The sequence below is a fragment of the Pyricularia oryzae genome, chromosome 2 (assembly GCF_000002495.2).
Source record: "Pyricularia oryzae 70-15 chromosome 2, whole genome shotgun sequence".
Classification (NCBI taxonomy): domain Eukaryota; kingdom Fungi; phylum Ascomycota; class Sordariomycetes; order Magnaporthales; family Pyriculariaceae; genus Pyricularia; species Pyricularia oryzae.
Window position 1 is genome coordinate 2,161,753 of NC_017850.1, and position 18,107 is coordinate 2,179,859.

The following is an 18,107-nucleotide window of genomic DNA, read 5'->3' on the forward strand; positions in this document are numbered from 1 at the left end:
GCTCGCATTTCCCATTACCGTTGGACATTGTGTAGCATTTGCATTTGGCGCGCGAACACCCCAGGCACGCCTTGCCATAAGGCGCGGGGCTGCAGGTCTCAGGCATCGTGGCGCTGGCAGGGCCCGACGACATTGTTCAGAACTGTGTCGAAATCCGTCGTACAGAATACCCCCGGGATTCCGTAAAATGAAGCGGGTTGTCGCCGTTCCATGGTGGAAGGACAGTGGAAAGAAAAAAAAAAAAAACCACCCCAGATAAATCAATTCACGCAAGACTGTTTGCTGACGGGAGGTGTAAGCCGGTGCGGCGCAGCGGCAGCCTGCCCCTTTGTTGCCTTGCACGGGTATCCGTGGTTGGAATGCCAATGCTAGCAGCAGCGCGCTACTGCAAGTTCATCAAGGGGTCTTGTCAGCAACCCCGAACCCCGCGGGTTCCACACCAAATGTAGTTGGAGCCCCCACTTGTGGTGAGCCTCTTGACTACTCGTAACTGCAAATCGCTATCAACAGCTGATATGATGCTTGATAGCATGACTTGTATAAAGCGGTACCCTATCCGTCCTGTAGCTTGTTTAAACTACCGTCTATAAATTCAGTTCATCTACAGGTTGTCGCATAGTAAAAGGCCGTCGTTGTAACCGACTCAAACCATGGAATCAGTAAAGAGGTGGCCAGCGACATACGCCAAGGATCTCAAGGTATAGGTATATAAAGGCGCTCTCAGAGGAAAACCGCAGGAAATAAACACCAAAGTAGAGATGGAAAGCGTTATCGCCAATTTGTGATACGCTACCGAATCAATGTAGAGAGGCGAGAGAGGCTAACAATAGGGTGGTTGGTGGAGTGCCATTAGCCTCAGAACCCTAACCCTGACTCTATTTGCCACAGTCGACCTCGACTCCAACAGCGTCATCGAGTTTGTATCCTCCACCAGTTCGCAACAATTAAAATCCACGGCCATTTTGTGGCACCATGGGTCACAGCTTCGGATGGACCGGGTCGGTCATTTCCTTGTCTACAAATTCAACCCTGAGCAATCTTTGCAGCTTCCCACCATGAATATAGCGACGAGATCCCACGCTCCACGCCTGTTGCGGCTGCGCCCGAGCGCCCGCCTCCTCTCGCCTCGACAGGGACAACAGCAGCGCGCATCCTCCTCCGCCGCCGACAGCAAACCCCAAACCGACAACCGGAATGCCGCCGACGAACCAGACCCCGCCTCCATGCAGGGAGCAATGTCGCGCCGCCTCGAGCAGGCGACCGAAGACGCCCTCCTGACCGGCGGCACCGCAGGCCGTCGCGCCGTCGAGGACGCCGGCTTCTCGGACGAGCTCAAGGAGCGGCTGCTCAACAAGATCGCCGACGCCGAGTTCCGCGCAAAGCACGCGGGCGCCCTACACGAGGCGGGCATCCCCTCGGCCGCTTCTTCTTCGTCGTCGGCCGTCGCCGCGGGCGGGACCCCCTGGACGGGCGAGGAGGCCCCCGAGGCGGCGGTGCGGCGCATGCTGGAGGACGCACGCAAGCCGCTGAGCCCGGGCCTGCGCGGCAAGCCCAGGCACCAGGACGTGGTGGTGGACATGCGGATGCGGCGCGAGCCGGGGCGGACGGCGGGGCAAAAGTTCGAGGCGGCGCGGGACAAGGCGGCCACGTACGCGGCGACGGCGGGGGCTGCTGCTGCTGCTGCTGCCGCTGCGGGGGCGCGGAGCGAGGAGGAGCGGGAGAAGTTCAGGTCGGAGCTGCAGGAGCGCTTCAGCCCGGGGTTCAGGGCGATGCCCAACAGCCTGTCGGGGATGGCGGCGCTGGCCAACGAGCGGATCGAGAACGCCATCGCGCGCGGGCAGTTCAAGAACATACCGCGCGGCAAGGGGGTCGAGTCGCGCGACGGGCGGGCCGACAACCCCTTTATAGACACGACCGAGTACATCATGAACAACATGATCAAGCGCCAGGACATGGTGCCGCCCTGGATCGAGAAGCAGCAGGAGCTGGCGCGCACGGCGAGGGTGTTTCGGCAGCGGCTGAGGAACGACTGGAGGAGGCACGCCGCCAGGACCATCGCCAGCCGGGGCGGGAGCCTGGCGGAGCAGATGGCGCGGGCCGAGGCGTATGCCAGGGCCGAGATGGTCAAGAATCCGCGGCGGAGGAACGTCGATCAGATGTCGGTGTCGACGAGCTCCACGGACGATCCGGTCATGGTGGCGATGCGGCAGGCACAAGCCCAGCTGAAGGAGGAGCTCAAAGAGGAGCTCAAGGATGCTCCCCCGCAGATGGCGCAGCAGGCTATCGATGGCCAGACGGGCGAGCAGGGCTCAGATGTGAAACCGGAGCCGCTCGTCCTGTTTCGAGACCCAACCTGGGAAGCGACGGAGAAATCCTACATGGAGCTCTCGGTGGCCAACCTGAATGCCATCACGCGCTCGTACAATCTGATGGCGCCCGACCTGGCCAAGAAGCCCTACTTTTCCCTGCAGAGGGAGCTGGATTCCTGCTTTGCCGACGTTGCGCCGTCGCTGGCAAACACGATCAAGGAGCGAGCGAGAGACCCGGCGAGGCACGCAGACTCGTCGGGCGCGATGCCACGGAAGGGGGTGCTGGATCGGTTGGGAGCCGCGGACTGGACCACTACGAGCAAGATTTACGATTCCAAGACGCCCAACTACGGCCTGAAAGAAATGTGGCGAGACTTTTGGGCGAGGGGCACTTGAGAGCAATGGACAGAGAATAGATGTAAGAGTATTGCTGGACTTGTAAGATACTGTAACTACCACGGTGGTTGGATTTAGACCCCATCCGGCTTTTGGAAGTCGAGGGTGTGACATTGAATGCGCAATGGTTGAGGCTAATCTCACTTGCTCAAATCTCTCGTGCTAGAAAAGCGGTGACTGGAGTATCATTAGAACGAGGGGTCAGTCAAGAATTTCTGCGTTGCTCTTTTGTCATTGCAACCATGTTTTTGTGGAAGAGGGATACAGCTGTGGGACAACCCTCTGTCCAACACTGAGCAAAATGCAAATGTCACGCTGTCTTGGATCTTTTACTCTCTTTTCTAATGGCGTGTGTCCACGGCAACGCAGTAGCCAACAATCACATCGATACCAATATTCTTCCTCGGGTTGCCACTCGCCAACGCACACGCGGACGTTAACTGGACAGAATGGCAGGCCCAACACTATGTATTTCCAGACAAGCCGTCAGCCGCACGGACTTTTTCAACTCCTTTGCCGACACCCCAAAATCTCACTGCATTACCTCCAATACATTACCGTCCTCGACGCCGCCCTCGACGCCGCCCTCGACGGGACTAACTCGAACCTCGCCATTTTTTCTCCACCAGCACATACCGCCAACCTGCACCACAGCAGACGCCACAACCTCCCCCACTCAAGGAAGACGCTGCGGCACATAGCTCTGATCGGGCCTGACGACCCTGCCGCCCTCGAGCTGCGCGTCTCTGTAGGCGGGCCAGACGACGAGCCGGCGCTCGCGGTCGACGACGGACAGCGTCGTGAAGCCCTGGTCCTCGCCAAACTGGCCCGACCAGCTGCCCGCGACGGCAAAGTGCCCGCCGCAGCGGACCTCGGCCGCCGACGCCCGCCAGCCCGCCTCGAAGCCGCAGCGCTGCCGGCCGCGCTGCTGCGTCACCACCGTGAACGACCAGCGGCACCTGGCCTCGTCGTCGTGGCCGTGCCTGACGGTGGTGGTGGTGGCGTGGAGCTGCGTCGTGGCGTTTGCGACTGCGGCGCCGCCGTTGGCGTCGAGGGTCTTGTTGAGGCTGAGCTTGGCGCGGGGCCCGTGGGACTCGTCGCTGGCGGTGTAGCCTTTGCGTCTGTCGTCGTCGTGGTAGCCGTCCTTGCCGTCTCTGTGTTGACGGCTGGGTTTCTCGGTGTTTCGGTGCTTGTGCGGGTTGTACCCATTCCTGTTGCTGCCGTAGTGGCCATTCTAAGCGGGGATTTGGCCATGTTAGGCCGGCTTGTCCATGCGAGTCTTGTATTGTGCATCACAAAAGAGGACTAACCTGGCTCTTTCTGCCCTCGTCGTACCCGTCACGGTCATCGTCATGATAGCCGTTGCGTCCGTGATCATATCCTTTGCCGTGGTCTCTGCCATGTCTGTGCCCACGGCCCTTCCCACGGCCCTTCTCTCGGTCTTTTCCATGCTCGTAGTCGTGGTCGTAATCATGGTCGTTGCCATGACGGTCGTCATCATGGCGGCGATGACCGCAAGAACGAGAGAGATCACGAATTGTCCACTCCTCCTCCTTGTACATCATGGACTTGGAGGCCGTCGCCGGGGCTGCCAGGACCATGGCCTGCATGCCCAGACCTAGGAGTGCAATGAGACGCATTTTGGGGTAGAGATTGCTGTTGGCTGAACGATTTCCTTGCGACAACCAAGACATGGAAGAGTCCAAAACTTGAGCAAATATGGGACAAGACAACTACTCGGATCGGTGCCAGGAACGCCCTGTTTTATCCTCGAATGTCTGCCAAACTCCCCCATCAATAGCTTGATATCCCCTCACTCGACACGCAAAATCGTCAGAATCAGAATTTGTTCGGCCGGCAAGCCACAAACCTTGACCTGGACCCGTCCATGGATCAGAAGAGGACCGAGTAGCGACTGCAATTTTTATCACCCTCGACTTGCTTTATAAGGTTCCTCCAGGGCTGACCCTCTATTGATTACTTGGCCGAGAAAACAAATCGCACTTTCTTTGGTAGTCAATCTCAAAAGAAAAGGATTTATCGGAAACATGATGGATGGTCGGTGATATTGTTTCCGTCTTTCTGCTGAATATCTGTCAACACAATGACAGAGCCATATTTACCAAGGCGACTTGACGCTTTAGTAGACTAATGAATGGTCCGGTCCGTAGGCAAATAAGCAGGCAGAGTCGAGGGGCCCCTGGGTAGGACATACATCTAACCCATTGCGGCCGGCAAAGGTGCAGACGGGACCTGCCAAGCTGCACCTAGTGAGCCCTAGACACCTTGGCCAGGCAAGGTACGACAGGCGTCCAACTAGAACAAGTCCAGAAACCAGGCGAATTGTGAGTTTCCAGATGAGTGAATCAAAAGCTTGTGCCTGATAGCCTCGGGTTTATTGCACTTAGAGTTCGGCCCGGCGCCATCCCGGCCTTCCACGGCAGTGTAGCTGTAGAATGGCTGGCGATTTAATTTCTGCACCGAAAAGGGAAAAAAGATGCATCGGAACCTTTGAGAGAATGAATTGGTAGGCCGCCGAAAGGACAAGCAAATCACCCCACCCTCCCCAGCAATTTTACCTTTACTTGTGCCTTTCCAATTTCCCCATCGACTTGAACCTGCGATACGCCTTATCGAACCCAACGTACCTCTGGGGTTCGCGTCCAATAAGGCGATGTGCTTATAGAGAGCCGGTCGGGGAGCCAAGTTCTGTATGTTGGCAAGCTTCTCGAGTTTTTTCTGGAACCTGCATTGTGACAAGTGCAGCAATAAGAAGAAATACCCAGGGCTGTGCGTTTGTGGGCCCCCTAAAAAGGGGTTGCAAAATCGTGATTTTCGACAAACCGTGGGCTAGACAGTTTGCTGTACAAGTTGTTGGCAAAACTGTCGACAATAATGTTGAAATGCGTGTTACCAGACAACCACTTGTATTTGCAAGTTTTGGTTGATAATAGAGGATATTTCAGACTTGTATTAATATATTGAGAAATTTAAAATCCAAATTATCGTAGCTTTGGGGCAAAGGTCGATATTATTAGGTGTTATCCTTCACCAATAGAAAATCAACATACGAATAATAAAGAGAACTACAAACAAGTATGCCGACCTCCGTTCCAAGATTATAATAATTTAGATTCTGATTTCGTAGTACATAATTACCCATGGGAACCTTCTTTCAAGCTACATAAAATTCTGTCAATAATGGTAATTGTTTGGCAATTCGCATCCAATGTTATCGTCGACAGGTTTGCTAATAACTTGTATAGCAAACTATCTAGCACACGGTCTTGTCGAAAATCACGATTTTGCAACCCCCTTTCAGCGTTCAAAAACATACAGCCCACAAGTAATAAAATTTCGCAAGAAGGCTTGCGCGATTTGTTAGCCAAAGAACGAAGAATGCAGGACAAGCTTTTGGGTAAAAGTTTTATCTTATTTTAATTTATTTTTGCAAGACTTCTCTTGACTCTTTGCTTCAATTCTAGGTACCTACTCCGGGAGGACTGCTCGCCACTGCTCATCGAGGTCAGCTCAAAATGACGTGGAGCAGATCTGCTTGTGGTAGTTTGTCTCGAGGTTCGCCAGGCAGGACGACGGTAAAAGCAAGATGGCACAAGCCACAAGTCCAAGCAGCTTAGCGGGAAAGAATTAAACAATTTCCAACACATTATCAACCGTCCAGTTTACGTTTACTAATCGATTGGCAGTAATCCCATGATTTAAAAAGCCGTTCAAAGTAGATGCATCAAGGTCACGTCACTGATACCCGGATTCACAAGTCGGGAGGCAAAGGAACGGAAATTAGAAGAACATAAATCAATTAAGTAGCTAGGTATCGGGCAAGGGAGGGAGGTGGTATAGAAGATCTCCAGGCAGGGTATTAACGCCTGGCCTTACGATTAGACTAGGAGGGAGGAGGGTGTGAGACGGAAGGAGGGGGGCCAAAAAACCAAGCGACGCAGCCAAAACCAGCACATTCACACCAGCAGCTCATTCGCCCACAAAAAAACCGGAATCCAAACACATTCTTTTTCCTTTTTAAATGGTGAGAGAGACGACCTGGGCACCAGAGCCTACAAAGAGCATGTTCTTGGTGGAGTCGGTCTTGCCAAAGGCGGTGCAGGTGGAGCCCTGGACGGTGGCCAGCTTGGTGATGTTGCCCTCGGGGCTGACCTTGATGACCGAGTTCTGGAAGTTTGTGGCCATGAAGGCGTCGCCGGCCTCGTTGAAGGTAAAGTCGTCGCCGGGGGTGCCGCTAAAGATCTGCACCACGCTGCCGGGCTTGCCCTGGTCGTCGATGGAGATCTTGTTGAAGGTCTGCTTGCCAATGTTGGTGAAGAAGAGCGTGTTGTTGACGTACTTCATGCCGTCGATGCCGAACCCGACCGTCTGTCCCGGGGCCAGGGCCTGGTCGTTGGAGATGACGGCCGAGACCTCACCCGAGCTGATGGTGACCCTGTAGACCATGCCGGCCAGCGTGTCGCCGACCAGGAGGGTGTCGTCGTTCCAGCCCCTGGTCAGACCGTTGAGCATGCGGGAGCCCTGGATGGTGGCCACGGTGCTGGCCGGCACCGACTGGCCGGCCGTGGTGTTGCCCAGGTCGATCTTGTAGATGCCGTAGCTGCCGGGGACGTTGGCACGGCCGCCGACGACGTACCAAACATCGTTGCCAATCTCGACCATGCTGCCGGCCTGGTTGATGTTGGGGCCGAGCGAGGGGACCAGAAGGCTGGGGCGCCTGTTTGACATGTCGACCGAGAAGATCTGCCCGTTGTCCAGACGGCTGACCAGGAGGTTGCCGTTGGAACGGACACCGATGCTCTCGACGGTGCCACCGATGAGGGCAACCTGGGCGGCAGCCTGGTTGTTCTGACGGGCGACGAGCGGGCTGGCGGCAGCCAGGGGGGCAAGGCCGACGAGGAAGTTGGAGAAGCGCATCTTGATGTTGAAGTGAGGACTTGATGAGTAAAGTCGACTTGAGATGAGGGTTTCGTTGTTGTGTGGTTGAGGAGGTGTTGGAAGCTGGAGGAGGTTGCTTGCTGTGTGATGTGCTGATGGATGGGAAGAGAAAAGCCTGTAGAATGGCGCTGTTTTCTCGCAGATATATACAGCCGCATCCACCACCGGATTTCCCATACCCGAGCTAGATGACCGGCGCCAAAAAAAAACCAAGAAAAAAACTCAAGTCGGCTGCATACATCACTGTCCGCCAGACAAAAGTGACGGACAAGACTGATGGCGCATTGCGTCAACCACGTGTTGCGCAGTCAATGCCGTCACTCGCAGGCCATGCACACCTTGCTCATACCACCGGTGATAGCCTTGATAGCCGACAAAACCAGATCTTCTTCCAACCGATGCTGAGTCTGCTGTTGCGCGGCACGCTTCGGCTGATCAGTGCGTGCTTGGGCGTCAAAGCTCTACTGTAGCGTCCGGCGTTGGTGGGGGACGCATGTCTGCCGCAGGTAACAAACACAAGACAAGAACCCCAAAAAAAAAAAAAAAGAAGAGCATCCCATGCCGATAGATCTGGACCGGAAAGTTCCATGTTGAACCAAGACAAATACCCTACGCCTTCATCCAAGACCCTCGTCTATTCCGGTTGACCAAAAGAGGTCCTCAAAATCGGCTGGATCCAAAGAAGACGGAAATTCGTCCGGTATTTCGTCTGATTTGACTGGTGGTCGGGGCGTTCCGAAGGATTGCTGACTGGCAGAGGCATCCTCCGTGGTCAGTGCCTCCTTCAAACCATACGTCCTCTCGATTCCATCATCGTCTTCGTCTGCCTTGACCAGGCCCCTGGTCACGTAGCCAAAGTGCCGCTGGTAAAAGTCGCGCACCTGCGGATCGGCACTGAATGGTCTGCTGAGGGCATCGGTCTTCCCCTTTAGCTGCAGACCTTCTAGGGTACGCGTGCGGGAGAGCGCCACGTACGCCTGCCCCCTCTCAAAGGCTTTGGCCAGGTCGACCACGACTCTGTCCATCGTCATGCCCTGGGAGCGGTGCACTGTCATGGCCCATCCCGCCATCAACGGAATCTGGGTGCGACACACCAGGACCGGAAGCCTCTGCTCGGGAATGTAGTACTTGTTAACCGAGCATTCGGCCATGATGAGCCGAGTGAGCCCGTTGTGGAACCTGACGACTGGCCACTGCTTTTTGTCGGCCTGATCCACAAATTCACAAATCTTGGCGACCTGCAGCATCGCGTACGTGCTATACAGTATAGGCTGCCCCTGGGGCGAAATTGGCGCCCCATTGTCGTCCACTTCAGCGACACGAGGCAGCCTCTTCGGATCAATATTGGCAAATCCTATTACGATCCCCTGACTACCGTTCACGAGGCCCTGCTTTGGACTGATGTTTGAACGAAGAATAATGACCATTCCGGTTCTTAGTTTAAGGCAATCCAGGAATTTGTGATGTTCAAGTCGTGACGAAAACGATTTATAGAGATTGTCTGGACAGTCCTCGACCGAGTCGACCGATTGGTATTGACGCTCCGAATCCTTGGGTAAGTTGTTGTACCTTGTCTCATTCTCCCTCAAGACATCTTCTCTTTTAGGCAACAGCTGCGTGGCGTCCACAATGTGAGGTCTGGGAGCAGATAGCAGATCGATCTCGCTCTGATCCAAGTGATAGCCGGTTCTGCATTTTTGAAGGATGCGGATGAGTGTATTGTCCCTCTGGCGGTGGATTGTCTGGAGCTCCACGCAGCCAAATTTGCACTGCCGCCAGGCGCTGCTGCAAAACGCCCACATGTCACGCTCGTCAAAGAAGCGTGGTTTCCGACAGACCTGTCTTTTCGTCTCAAACTGGGTGCCTGGACAAAGCCTCAGGTTTCCGGAACGGCCATCGATTTGAAGCTCTCTGCCGCAGAAGTAGCAGTTTTCAAAAGGTTTCACAGGCGGCAGTTGAAAGAAGTCGCCTGATACGACCACCTGGGCACCACCAAACGGCCTCTCATCCCCGTGTCGAGCCGTCTGCATCACGTGACTGAGAAGGTCAAACATGAAGCTCGAGACCATGCTTATCTCGTCTATCACTAGCACATCGGTGCGACGAAGACGCTTCTTTACAGACCTCGTGTGAGCCCTGCCCGTCGCCTGTTCCAGCGACAAAGCCGTGGCGTCCCAGCCCGCATAGCTGTGGACCGTCGATCCTTCAACCTCCAAGGCGGCCCGTCCCGTGGGGGCGACGACGTCCACTCTCTTGCCAGCGCGCCTGAGTCTTTCGACAAACGCCTTGAGCACCGTCGACTTGCCGCTCCCCGCAGAGCCGGTGAAAAAGACGTTTTCCCCGCGCACGATGCGGTCCACCAGCGCGGACTGGGCAGGGTCAAGCACCGGCTTCAAGCTGCCGCCAACCTTGTCGATGACAAACAATGCAGAGTCGGGGACTAAGGACAGGTCGACTGCAATCGGGCGTGCAGCAGCCATGTTGGACTTGGGGTTGCAGGGTGGATGCATGACCGTCTGAGCACTCGATTCGGGATCAGACAGCTCGTCGCAGATGAGCATGGTGCTGTCAGCGCCATCCTCCACCTTGAACTCGGACGAGTCTAACGAGGGCAGGTCGAGCTGCTCAGCGGCCTGACTGCATGGGGACGAAGCTCGCGCACCACGGCGCCGTTTGATGGGCTTGCATGGCGGCGATGGGGGAAGCGTATGCACTGCAGTGACGGGTTTTGCTGCATCTGTAGAGTGGCTCGATGCAGTCTCCACTGTCGCTGAGCCGACGGATCGTGCCGCTGCTTGCCGTGCTAGTTGTTTTGCGAAGCCGAGACCGGACGCGATGCGTTCATCTCGATTCTCGACTCTGTAGCCGCAGTTTTCTTCTTCCATCCTGTGACCAGTCCACGGAGCTGAATCGACAATTGAGTAACATTCTGAATTAGAAATTTATCAAGTAATTGGACCGCAGCGCTTTCGGGATATGTCAATGTGAAGCCAGCAGCTGATGACGAGCCCGTGGTGTTGTATGCGAACAGTTTCAAGATGATGAACGGAGAAGCAATCCAGTGAGGGAGGTTGACGAATTGACGAATTGCGACGCATTCTGGGCATGCGGTCACCCAGGCGGGGTCCACTCAAGAAACTGTCTAGAAGGGTTAGGGTCAGTTGAAACTTTGTCTTTTCTTTTAATGTACTGTCAACCACAAACAAGCTTTTCCCCGGATTCACCGACAACATCAAACGAAAAAAAAAGAGCAGTATCAATGTCATAATCATTAGAATTTTAGGGTTCGTCTAATGTACAATGTAGACCCGTTCAAGTCTACTCGCCAATCTTCAGCACGGCCTTGCCAAAGTTCTCACCCCGCAGCATGCCAACGAAACCCTCCGGGCCGTTCTCGATTCCTTCGACAACGTGGAGCTTGGCCTTGATCGAGCCGTCCTTGAGTCCCTTGGTAACGTCCTCCTTGAACTTGGCAGCCCAGGGACCGGCGATCGACTGGTACAGGAATCCGCGCATGGTGATCTCCTTGGAGACGATGTTCATCAGGCCCTTGATGCCCTTTTGGTCCTCGGGCTTGACGTTGTACTCGGAGATCTGCACAAGGGGATGGCTGGTTAGCGGTGGTTGTTGATGATACATACCAAAAAAAAGAAGAAGAAAAAAAAGGTACTCACCATTCCACAAGTCGGGATCCTGCCGTACTTGTTCATGTGCTTGAGGGCGGCCTCGAGGTGCTCGCCTCCGACGTTCTCGTAGTAAATGTCGATACCGTTGGGGGCCAGGCGGGTCAGCGCGGCGTCAGGGCTCTCCTTCTTGTAGTTGAAGACGTGGTCGAAGCCGAGCTCCTTGCAGTACTCGACCTTGTCGTCGGAGCCAACGCTGCCGATGACGGTCAGGCCCTCGCGCTTGGCCAGCTGGCCGACGACCTGGCCGACGGCGCCGGCGGCGCTGCTGACGAGGATGGTCTCGCCCTTCTTGGGCTTGCCAATCTCAAAGAGCGACGCGTAGGCGGTCAGGCCCGGCATGCCGAGGACGCCCAGGTGGTGGGCCAGCTCGAACTCGCTCGACTCCTCCACCTTGAAGATGCTCTGCTGCTGCGCCTGCTCGGCCGACAGCACCACGTACTGCTGGTTGGGGCACAGCGAGTGCTTGAGCACGTCGCCCTTGGCGAACCGCTCGCTCTTGGACTCCAGCACGCGCAGCAGCGACGTGTTCTCGAGCGGCTGCCCTATCGTCATGGCCGGAAAGTACGACTTGACCTCGGGCTTTCGGAGGCGCCCGCGCTGGTAGGGGTCGAACGAGGCGTAGAGAACCTGTGCGACCACGCCACCCTCGGGGGCCACCAGCTCGAGAGGCCGGTCCTCGATCACGAGGTCCTCGCCGGGCTTGGGGAAGCCCTCGGGAGCCTTCTTGAAGATGATGGCCTTGTTGCTAGTGGGTGCCATTTTGTAGAGTGTGTGTATGTTTCGATTGGGTTATGGGTATCAAAAAGTGAAAAAAAGTGAAAGAAAAAAACAGTATTGCGATTTTATTTGTCTTGCAAAGAAAACAAGTTGAGCAGGGGTATCTAAAAGGCTCTAGGGAAACAGTCTTATAGAATGAAGATGAGATCTATACGTAAAGATGATGTAGGAACAAAGAGGCCGACTACAGCTATATATACCTCCTCAGATATCGGAGCTCGACACAACGAGTCAGTCAGCTTTCCGCCCAGTCCTCCGTATTGCCTGTACCCGTTGGCCGTCTTCCTCGGCACGGCTCTCACCGGCCACGCCAGAAAAGAAAATCTACAACCTTCCATCCATGGCGGGGGGCGGGGCAAACCGTTCGCTGCTTTGCGACCGGCCACATTTCAAAGCTGCATTTGTCAGTCGTTTTTTTGTTTGTTTTAGGCAGGACCCTTTTTTCTTCTTCTATGCTTTGCGCTCCAAAGCAAATCGCGGCATTCCAAGCTGGAACAAGAAATCATGGCCGAGGGGGGACACACAAATGACGCAACCATGTTCGGCCCCCCTTTTCTCTTTGTAGGTAATTTTGTGGGCACCGCGTGGGTAAACCGCCTCGGTCGTCCCAACTGTCGGGTATCCCGTATGGCCGCACCAAGTTAGTTTAGTTGCACCGGCCCTGCAACGCCAGCTATTCAGCCGTGGTGGGAAGGATCGCTGGGGTATGGTGGTCCTGCAGCCACTGCGGTTGTCTTTCCGCTCTCGATGGCAACCCACTCTTTGGCTCCGGAAAATAATAATAACAAAAAAAAGGGTCAGAACTCAGTTGAGCCAAACTTGACAAGTGGAGATCCCAAGAAGTTGATCTGAATTGTCTTTGTTCTTTCTATTTTCGAAAAAAAAAGAAAGCTGTAAAGATTTTCGCCTTATTCGCCCCCCCAGCGGCATCGATCGCCTTGGCAGATTCCAGTATGATGCAAATCGTGTGGCCCTACGCGATTCGTAAGCTACCTGCCAAGGTACTCAAAGTACCTAGGAGCAAACAGCCTACGATCGATTAGTGACATGATTGACAGAATCGCGACTCGACGAAATGTCATGTAGAGAATCCCCAAGTGGGACTTTTGCATCATCGAGATGTGTTCCCCGCGAATGATGTATTCTCTTCAAAGTACCAAAAGAACCCTTTCGGTGGCAATAAAGCCGTTTGCATCGGTCCCATCTACGACCGGAGATGTTCAAATATGGGCATGGAGGCACCAAATGTCTTGTCACACAAGAGTCTTAAATATCATCGTGGCTATGTCTGCTTTAATGAAACAAGTATCCCCCCCCCACTTGAACGAAAATTATTAAATTTCGTGATCATTCCACTTCCCGATGGTGACTTCAACGGGGTGGTTGCCAATTCCAGATTCCAAAACCGATGCTTGCTCATGTACCCAAACGCTTTATACAATCAAAAATCCAAAGATGATAGAGTGAGAGAAAAAAAAAGCGACTAACAAAACACCCCGAGATAAATATAAAACCTCTACTGTTCTATTGGTTATTATGCCATCATGCGCTTAAGTGCTTCTTCGTCCAATATTACTTCACCAAATGTATTTCGTTTCGTTTTGGCCATGTCGTGATGCCCCTGCAAGTCGCCCTGGTTACCATCGGCCTCTGCCTGTCCATGTCCAGCGGCTCCGTCTACCCCTTTTCCGTGACGATTGGTGGAAAACACAGAGCTCAGGGACAATGGTGACGAAGAAGATGGTGCGGCCGGGTGAGTAAAGCCAACGTTGCTGTTGCTCCGGAACGAAATCCTATTGTCGTCCAGAGATGGGCTCCTCATTCGGATTCCGGGCCTGATGTCTTCAGAGACCGGACCGCCTGTGGACATCCGGCTCGACGGGAGCGTGGATGGCGAGTGCAGCATCTGAGCAATGTGGGATGAAGGGGTCGAGAACGACAACGACACTGGCCTAGCCGGGGACCTAGTAGGCGACGAAAGCGATCTCGAAGGTTGCGCCAGAGTGGGAGGCGACTGCGGGGCCGGGAACGACATGTTCAAGGTCATGGTGGGGCTTCCCGCCATGCTGCCCGCATCCGAGTCTCTACTATGTGCCGACAGGGCAGAACTCTTCCGTCCGTGGTTGACGCCGAGGTAGGGGAGACCGGCAGAAAGCGGAGGACCCTGCCCGGGAGGCGACCAGGGTGACATTAGGCCATCTGCCGGCCTTTCGGAGCGGGGGCTGCCACCGTCTCCACGACTGCTCACCAGGCTGGCTTGTGAGCCACCAAATGCACGCGACCGCAGTCGCAACAACGACGAAAGTGACATATCGCCGTCGTCCATCATGGCAAGCTGGGCAAGACCTGGGCTTTGTAGGCTGCGGTCTGGATGCGCACTGTTGAGGCTGGCGGATGGTAGGCCTAGTGACATGATGGAATTCCTGTTGGAGTATTCAGACCGCTCTGTGATGGGGGTAAGGTTTGGTTCCCGACAGACAACGCGTCCGCTTTTGCTCCGCTCGAGACCACCCGACGGCCCGAAAAAGCCCCCATTTGCGTATTCAAAGAGATTCTCTTTGCTCAGTGCCGCGTGGCTGTTGGAGCCGCTGGCGTAATTGTGCCCGTGCTGACCGTACTGGGATGGTGCGTTCGAGTAGAACCCAAACTCCTGCCCATAGAAACCATCCTGGTCGTTGGCAAGTGCAGAGGCGTTGGCCTCGGCAACTATGTCGTCGTCATCAAAGTCATACCCATCCATGTCATCGTAGTCGTCCATGGGCTGGGAATAGGGATCGTCTTCATACATGTCATCTTCTGCAAATGCATCAATGCCGGAACGCCCAGATAGTGGCGCCTCCGACCCAGTCGTGGGTGACGTCACAAGGAGGTCTGTTGGAATAGGTGGCGGTGAGGAGTCGCGACGAAACTTTCCAGAAGCCGCAGCCTTGTTGGCAGCCTCTGCAAGCGCCGCCTGATAGAGTGCATCCCGACTGGAAGGAACTGGGGACACCAGTTTAGGCCCGGAGTCCTCCGAAGGCTCATCTGCGTTTCCAGACGACTCGGCGTCGGTCTTGGCCGATGGGCCGCTGGCTTCTTCATGTGCTGGAGCGGCCGCCAAGCTAGTGCTAATAGAAGAAGCCCTTGGCGACTGTGACAAGATAGACCCTGACAAGTGAGAGGTCTGGTCCGATTCTCTCTTTGCTGCCGAGGCCTCCCTTTCCGCTGCGCGCTGGGCCTGCACCTGTGCAAACACTCCCGGTAGCGGACGGCCATATCGATCGGTATCGTCAAGATCGAAAATGGACTCGTCAAACGGTTCACCGGTAGGATTCTCATGCTCAAAGTCAAGCTCATCAGCAAAGTCCCCAACAAAGCCTCCGTCGTAGTAGAGCTCGTCGCCCCTGGCTTTCGGTGCTTGCAGTCCAGAGTTCGATATCTGCTGTTGCTCATGGACCTCGCTCTGGAGGTATTCCTCTTCCTCTCCCACGGACGGGGGCGGAAAGTTGACAATTCCGAGCCCAGAAATGCCAGTTTCGCTCCTGGGAGAAGTGATTGGGGCCTCATGCAGTGAAGGCGATGGTAGTTGCTGTGCATGCAGACCTGGTGTGCCCGAGTCTTTGGTCATGGCAAAACCAATAACCTTTCCGCTGTCGTCTCGTGGCGTGACAAGCATTCCAGGCGTAGTTGGGCTAGTCATGGTCGAAACAGGGTTTGATCTTTGAAAGACAAACCCAGAAAAGTTCTCTTGGTCGTTATCGGGATCCAGCCTGGCCTCCTCCGAGTCAAAACCATTATCACCGGCCCCCGAGAGATAGTCGTCCTCGCCTGTCATTGGTATCTCTTCTTCACCGTACATGTAGTCGTAGTCGGCGTCTGTGTTGACGCCAGGTATCCTTTCTTCGAAACCACCATCATCCATCATGGCGTCGTAGTCGAAATCGTCAATATCATCAAACCTCGAGTCGCGATACCCAGGTTCATCAGGTTCATCATCCTGCCGCTCCAACTCCCGCTGGCGATGGCGCTCCTCGAGGAGTTTTTCTTGTTTTGCAGCACCGACCATGTCGAAACTGAAACGCGACGAGGTGCTCTTCATATGTTTCGGAAGAGCGGTCAAGGTCCCGTCCCGAATGGATCGGGCGGAAGCAGATGCATTGCGCGACATGATGGTTCTCATTGAGGGGCTGGGCTTTGGTTGGGAGACCGCGCTCGTCTCTGGCGCGGCCCTTGATTTGGACTTTGGCGGGACGGGCGGTACTGACCCGGCGGGCAGCGTGCTCTCCTCCAAAGAAAATCGCCTCACCTGATCATCAATCGCGGGAACGTCACCCATTTTTTCCCGAATTGCTTCTTCTGACGCTGTGGCTTGCAAAGCACCTTCGGAGTGGTGTTTTGAAGTGGGTCTACTGGAAGCACGTGCTGGAATCTCGGGTGGAATGCCCTCGTCCGGAGACCTTGTCACAGCTTGACCTATCTCTTGAACGTCGGGGACAGTACCTGATAGGGATCTCTGGGGCGGCGCCGGAGGCTCCGTGGTCGGTGCCGGCGGGGGCGGGGGCGCCGCAGTTGGTGCTGCCATCTGTTCTGGCATTATCGACACGACACGTCGAGGGCGCGGCGCGCTGAAATCGTGTACCCGTGTGCCCCTTATCCTTGGGTCATATACAGGCTCCGAGGTGCGCGGTGATTTCAGGACTGGCGCGATATCAGCAGCGTTTTGCGCCGTCCTCCGTCGTGCCAGCAGGGTCGACATTGGGTTCTTTAAAAATGGCAAACCCTTCTTTGGCTTTTGCGGCTCAACCACCGGCGATAAGCCTACGCCATTGAGGTGTGCCAGAGTGGCCGGCTCGGTTGCAAGCCTAGTCCCGGCTGGTCTCCTACTACTGCCTGACTGCGCCCCGTAAAGTTCAGTTGGGGCGACGAAAGAGGATGCCTTGGGCTGAGAAGGGCGACCAGTATTGATTGGCGGAGGTGGTGGTTTCGATCGCGTAAGGGCGCTTTCCGGAAGATTTGGTGTCGTGGTCGTGCTAGGCCCAGTGGCAGCGTGCTGTTGAGCCTGCTGGAGGCTCATGCGGTAATTCTGCAGGGCGACACCCCCCATGAAACCCGATTGCTTTTCACCACCTCCGCCATTGGAAGCGCGAGGTTGCGGGGGTGATTTCGAATGTGAAAGAGTCGTAGCTTGTTGCTCGCTCTTGTCAAACATCAGATCGCTCTCGGATGTGACTCGAGGTATCGGCGGGAGGGTTGGGGGTGCGCCGGTCGCATGGGAAGAACGAGGGCGCGCACCTTGTTGCGAAGGTGCATCTTGGGTGGGTTGAGGGAGTTCTTGGGACTGGCTTGCTTCCCAAGGGCTCCCTTGGTCTGGGATTGGTGATGTCGGGTTCGAGGGAGCCCGTCTGTGGAAACGAAGGTGCGAAAGCATTGTTGAAGCGGTCGCGGGCTCCCGACGCCGTCGCGTTGGAGCAAGCCTCTATCGATTCGTCGACGACATGGGATGAATACAGTAAAGTAAGTCGAATGTTGTTTGCGAAGAAACCTGTCGTTATCGCAGCCGGCCGGGTCGAATATCCCGATCAGCACGCGCCTGATGTGGAGGGCTCGAGGGAGAGTCGCGATTGTGGATGCAGCAGCAGCAGCCCAATGAATGGGTAATTGGCCGTACAGAGCGATAGGCAGCGGCGGGGTCTTTGTTGCTGTCAAACTGCGGAGACGGCTTGGTGTGAAACAGCAGATCAATCAATTCCTTGCAGAAGGAATCAAATGAAGAAGCAAAAACGAAGGTGGACTGCAGCAAGTCTTGAAGCTAGATTGATTGAATGATTTTACGGCTGAGTTGTTGTCTCAAATTTCGTGGCGGACGTTTTCTTGGGAGCTGATGTCTGGGTGTAGGTGCAATGCAACCAACGCCGCTGCCGTCGACAGCCAATGTACCCACTGTAGGGATGGTTGCCTACTTGTGGGTATTTAGCACTGTGCATGATTTGGCACCAAGCCA

The 18,107-nt window shown here is 55.2% G+C and overlaps 5 protein-coding genes across 5 annotated transcripts; 1 reads left to right on the forward strand and 4 right to left on the reverse strand.

Annotated features, from left to right (window-relative positions):
- The first annotated feature begins 594 nt into the window (after nucleotides 1–594).
- Nucleotides 595–5,139, forward strand: MGG_08932 (uncharacterized protein). Its single transcript, XM_003713914.1, has one exon. It carries the CDS (start codon nucleotides 990–992, stop codon nucleotides 2,703–2,705), a length of 1,716 nt encoding a protein of 571 aa, XP_003713962.1. The 5' UTR covers nucleotides 595–989; the 3' UTR covers nucleotides 2,706–5,139.
- MGG_08933 (uncharacterized protein) lies at nucleotides 2,996–5,335 on the reverse strand. Its single transcript, XM_003713915.1, has 2 exons — nucleotides 4,016–5,335; nucleotides 2,996–3,939 (listed from the first exon to the last, which is right to left on the reverse strand). Exons 1-2 carry the CDS (start codon nucleotides 4,397–4,399, stop codon nucleotides 3,382–3,384), a joined length of 942 nt encoding a protein of 313 aa, XP_003713963.1. The 5' UTR covers nucleotides 4,400–5,335; the 3' UTR covers nucleotides 2,996–3,381.
- Nucleotides 5,336–6,498: 1,163 nt separating this feature from the next.
- Nucleotides 6,499–8,239, reverse strand: MGG_11310 (uncharacterized protein). The gene has a single exon (XM_003713916.1). The coding sequence runs from the start codon at nucleotides 7,839–7,841 to the stop codon at nucleotides 6,744–6,746; it is 1,098 nt and encodes a 365-aa protein (XP_003713964.1). The 5' UTR covers nucleotides 7,842–8,239; the 3' UTR covers nucleotides 6,499–6,743.
- A 2,676-nt stretch (nucleotides 8,240–10,915) lies between these two features.
- On the reverse strand, nucleotides 10,916–12,701 carry MGG_11308 (zinc-binding alcohol dehydrogenase domain-containing protein 1). Its single transcript, XM_003713917.1, has 2 exons — nucleotides 11,339–12,701; nucleotides 10,916–11,258 (listed from the first exon to the last, which is right to left on the reverse strand). Exons 1-2 carry the CDS (start codon nucleotides 12,107–12,109, stop codon nucleotides 10,983–10,985), a joined length of 1,047 nt encoding a protein of 348 aa, XP_003713965.1. The 5' UTR covers nucleotides 12,110–12,701; the 3' UTR covers nucleotides 10,916–10,982.
- A 663-nt stretch (nucleotides 12,702–13,364) lies between these two features.
- On the reverse strand, nucleotides 13,365–17,980 carry MGG_08935 (uncharacterized protein). Its single transcript, XM_003713918.1, has one exon. It carries the CDS (start codon nucleotides 17,532–17,534, stop codon nucleotides 13,662–13,664), a length of 3,873 nt encoding a protein of 1,290 aa, XP_003713966.1. The 5' UTR covers nucleotides 17,535–17,980; the 3' UTR covers nucleotides 13,365–13,661.
- Nucleotides 17,981–18,107: the final 127 nt, after the last annotated feature.

Coding starts and splice junctions, on each gene's coding strand:
- MGG_08932 (XM_003713914.1), top strand. CDS start 990: ATGGACCGGGTCGGTCATTTCCTTGTCTACAAATTCAACCCTGAGCAA.
- MGG_08933 (XM_003713915.1), bottom strand. CDS start 4,399: ATGTCTTGGTTGTCGCAAGGAAATCGTTCAGCCAACAGCAATCTCTAC. Junction 3,940..4,015: donor ACGAGGGCAGAAAGAGCCAG/GTTAGTCCTCTT, acceptor ATCCCCGCTTAG/AATGGCCACTACGGCAGCAA.
- MGG_11310 (XM_003713916.1), bottom strand. CDS start 7,841: ATGGGAAATCCGGTGGTGGATGCGGCTGTATATATCTGCGAGAAAACA.
- MGG_11308 (XM_003713917.1), bottom strand. CDS start 12,109: ATGGCACCCACTAGCAACAAGGCCATCATCTTCAAGAAGGCTCCCGAG. Junction 11,259..11,338: donor GGATCCCGACTTGTGGAATG/GTGAGTACCTTT, acceptor CCCCTTGTGCAG/ATCTCCGAGTACAACGTCAA.
- MGG_08935 (XM_003713918.1), bottom strand. CDS start 17,534: ATGCTTTCGCACCTTCGTTTCCACAGACGGGCTCCCTCGAACCCGACA.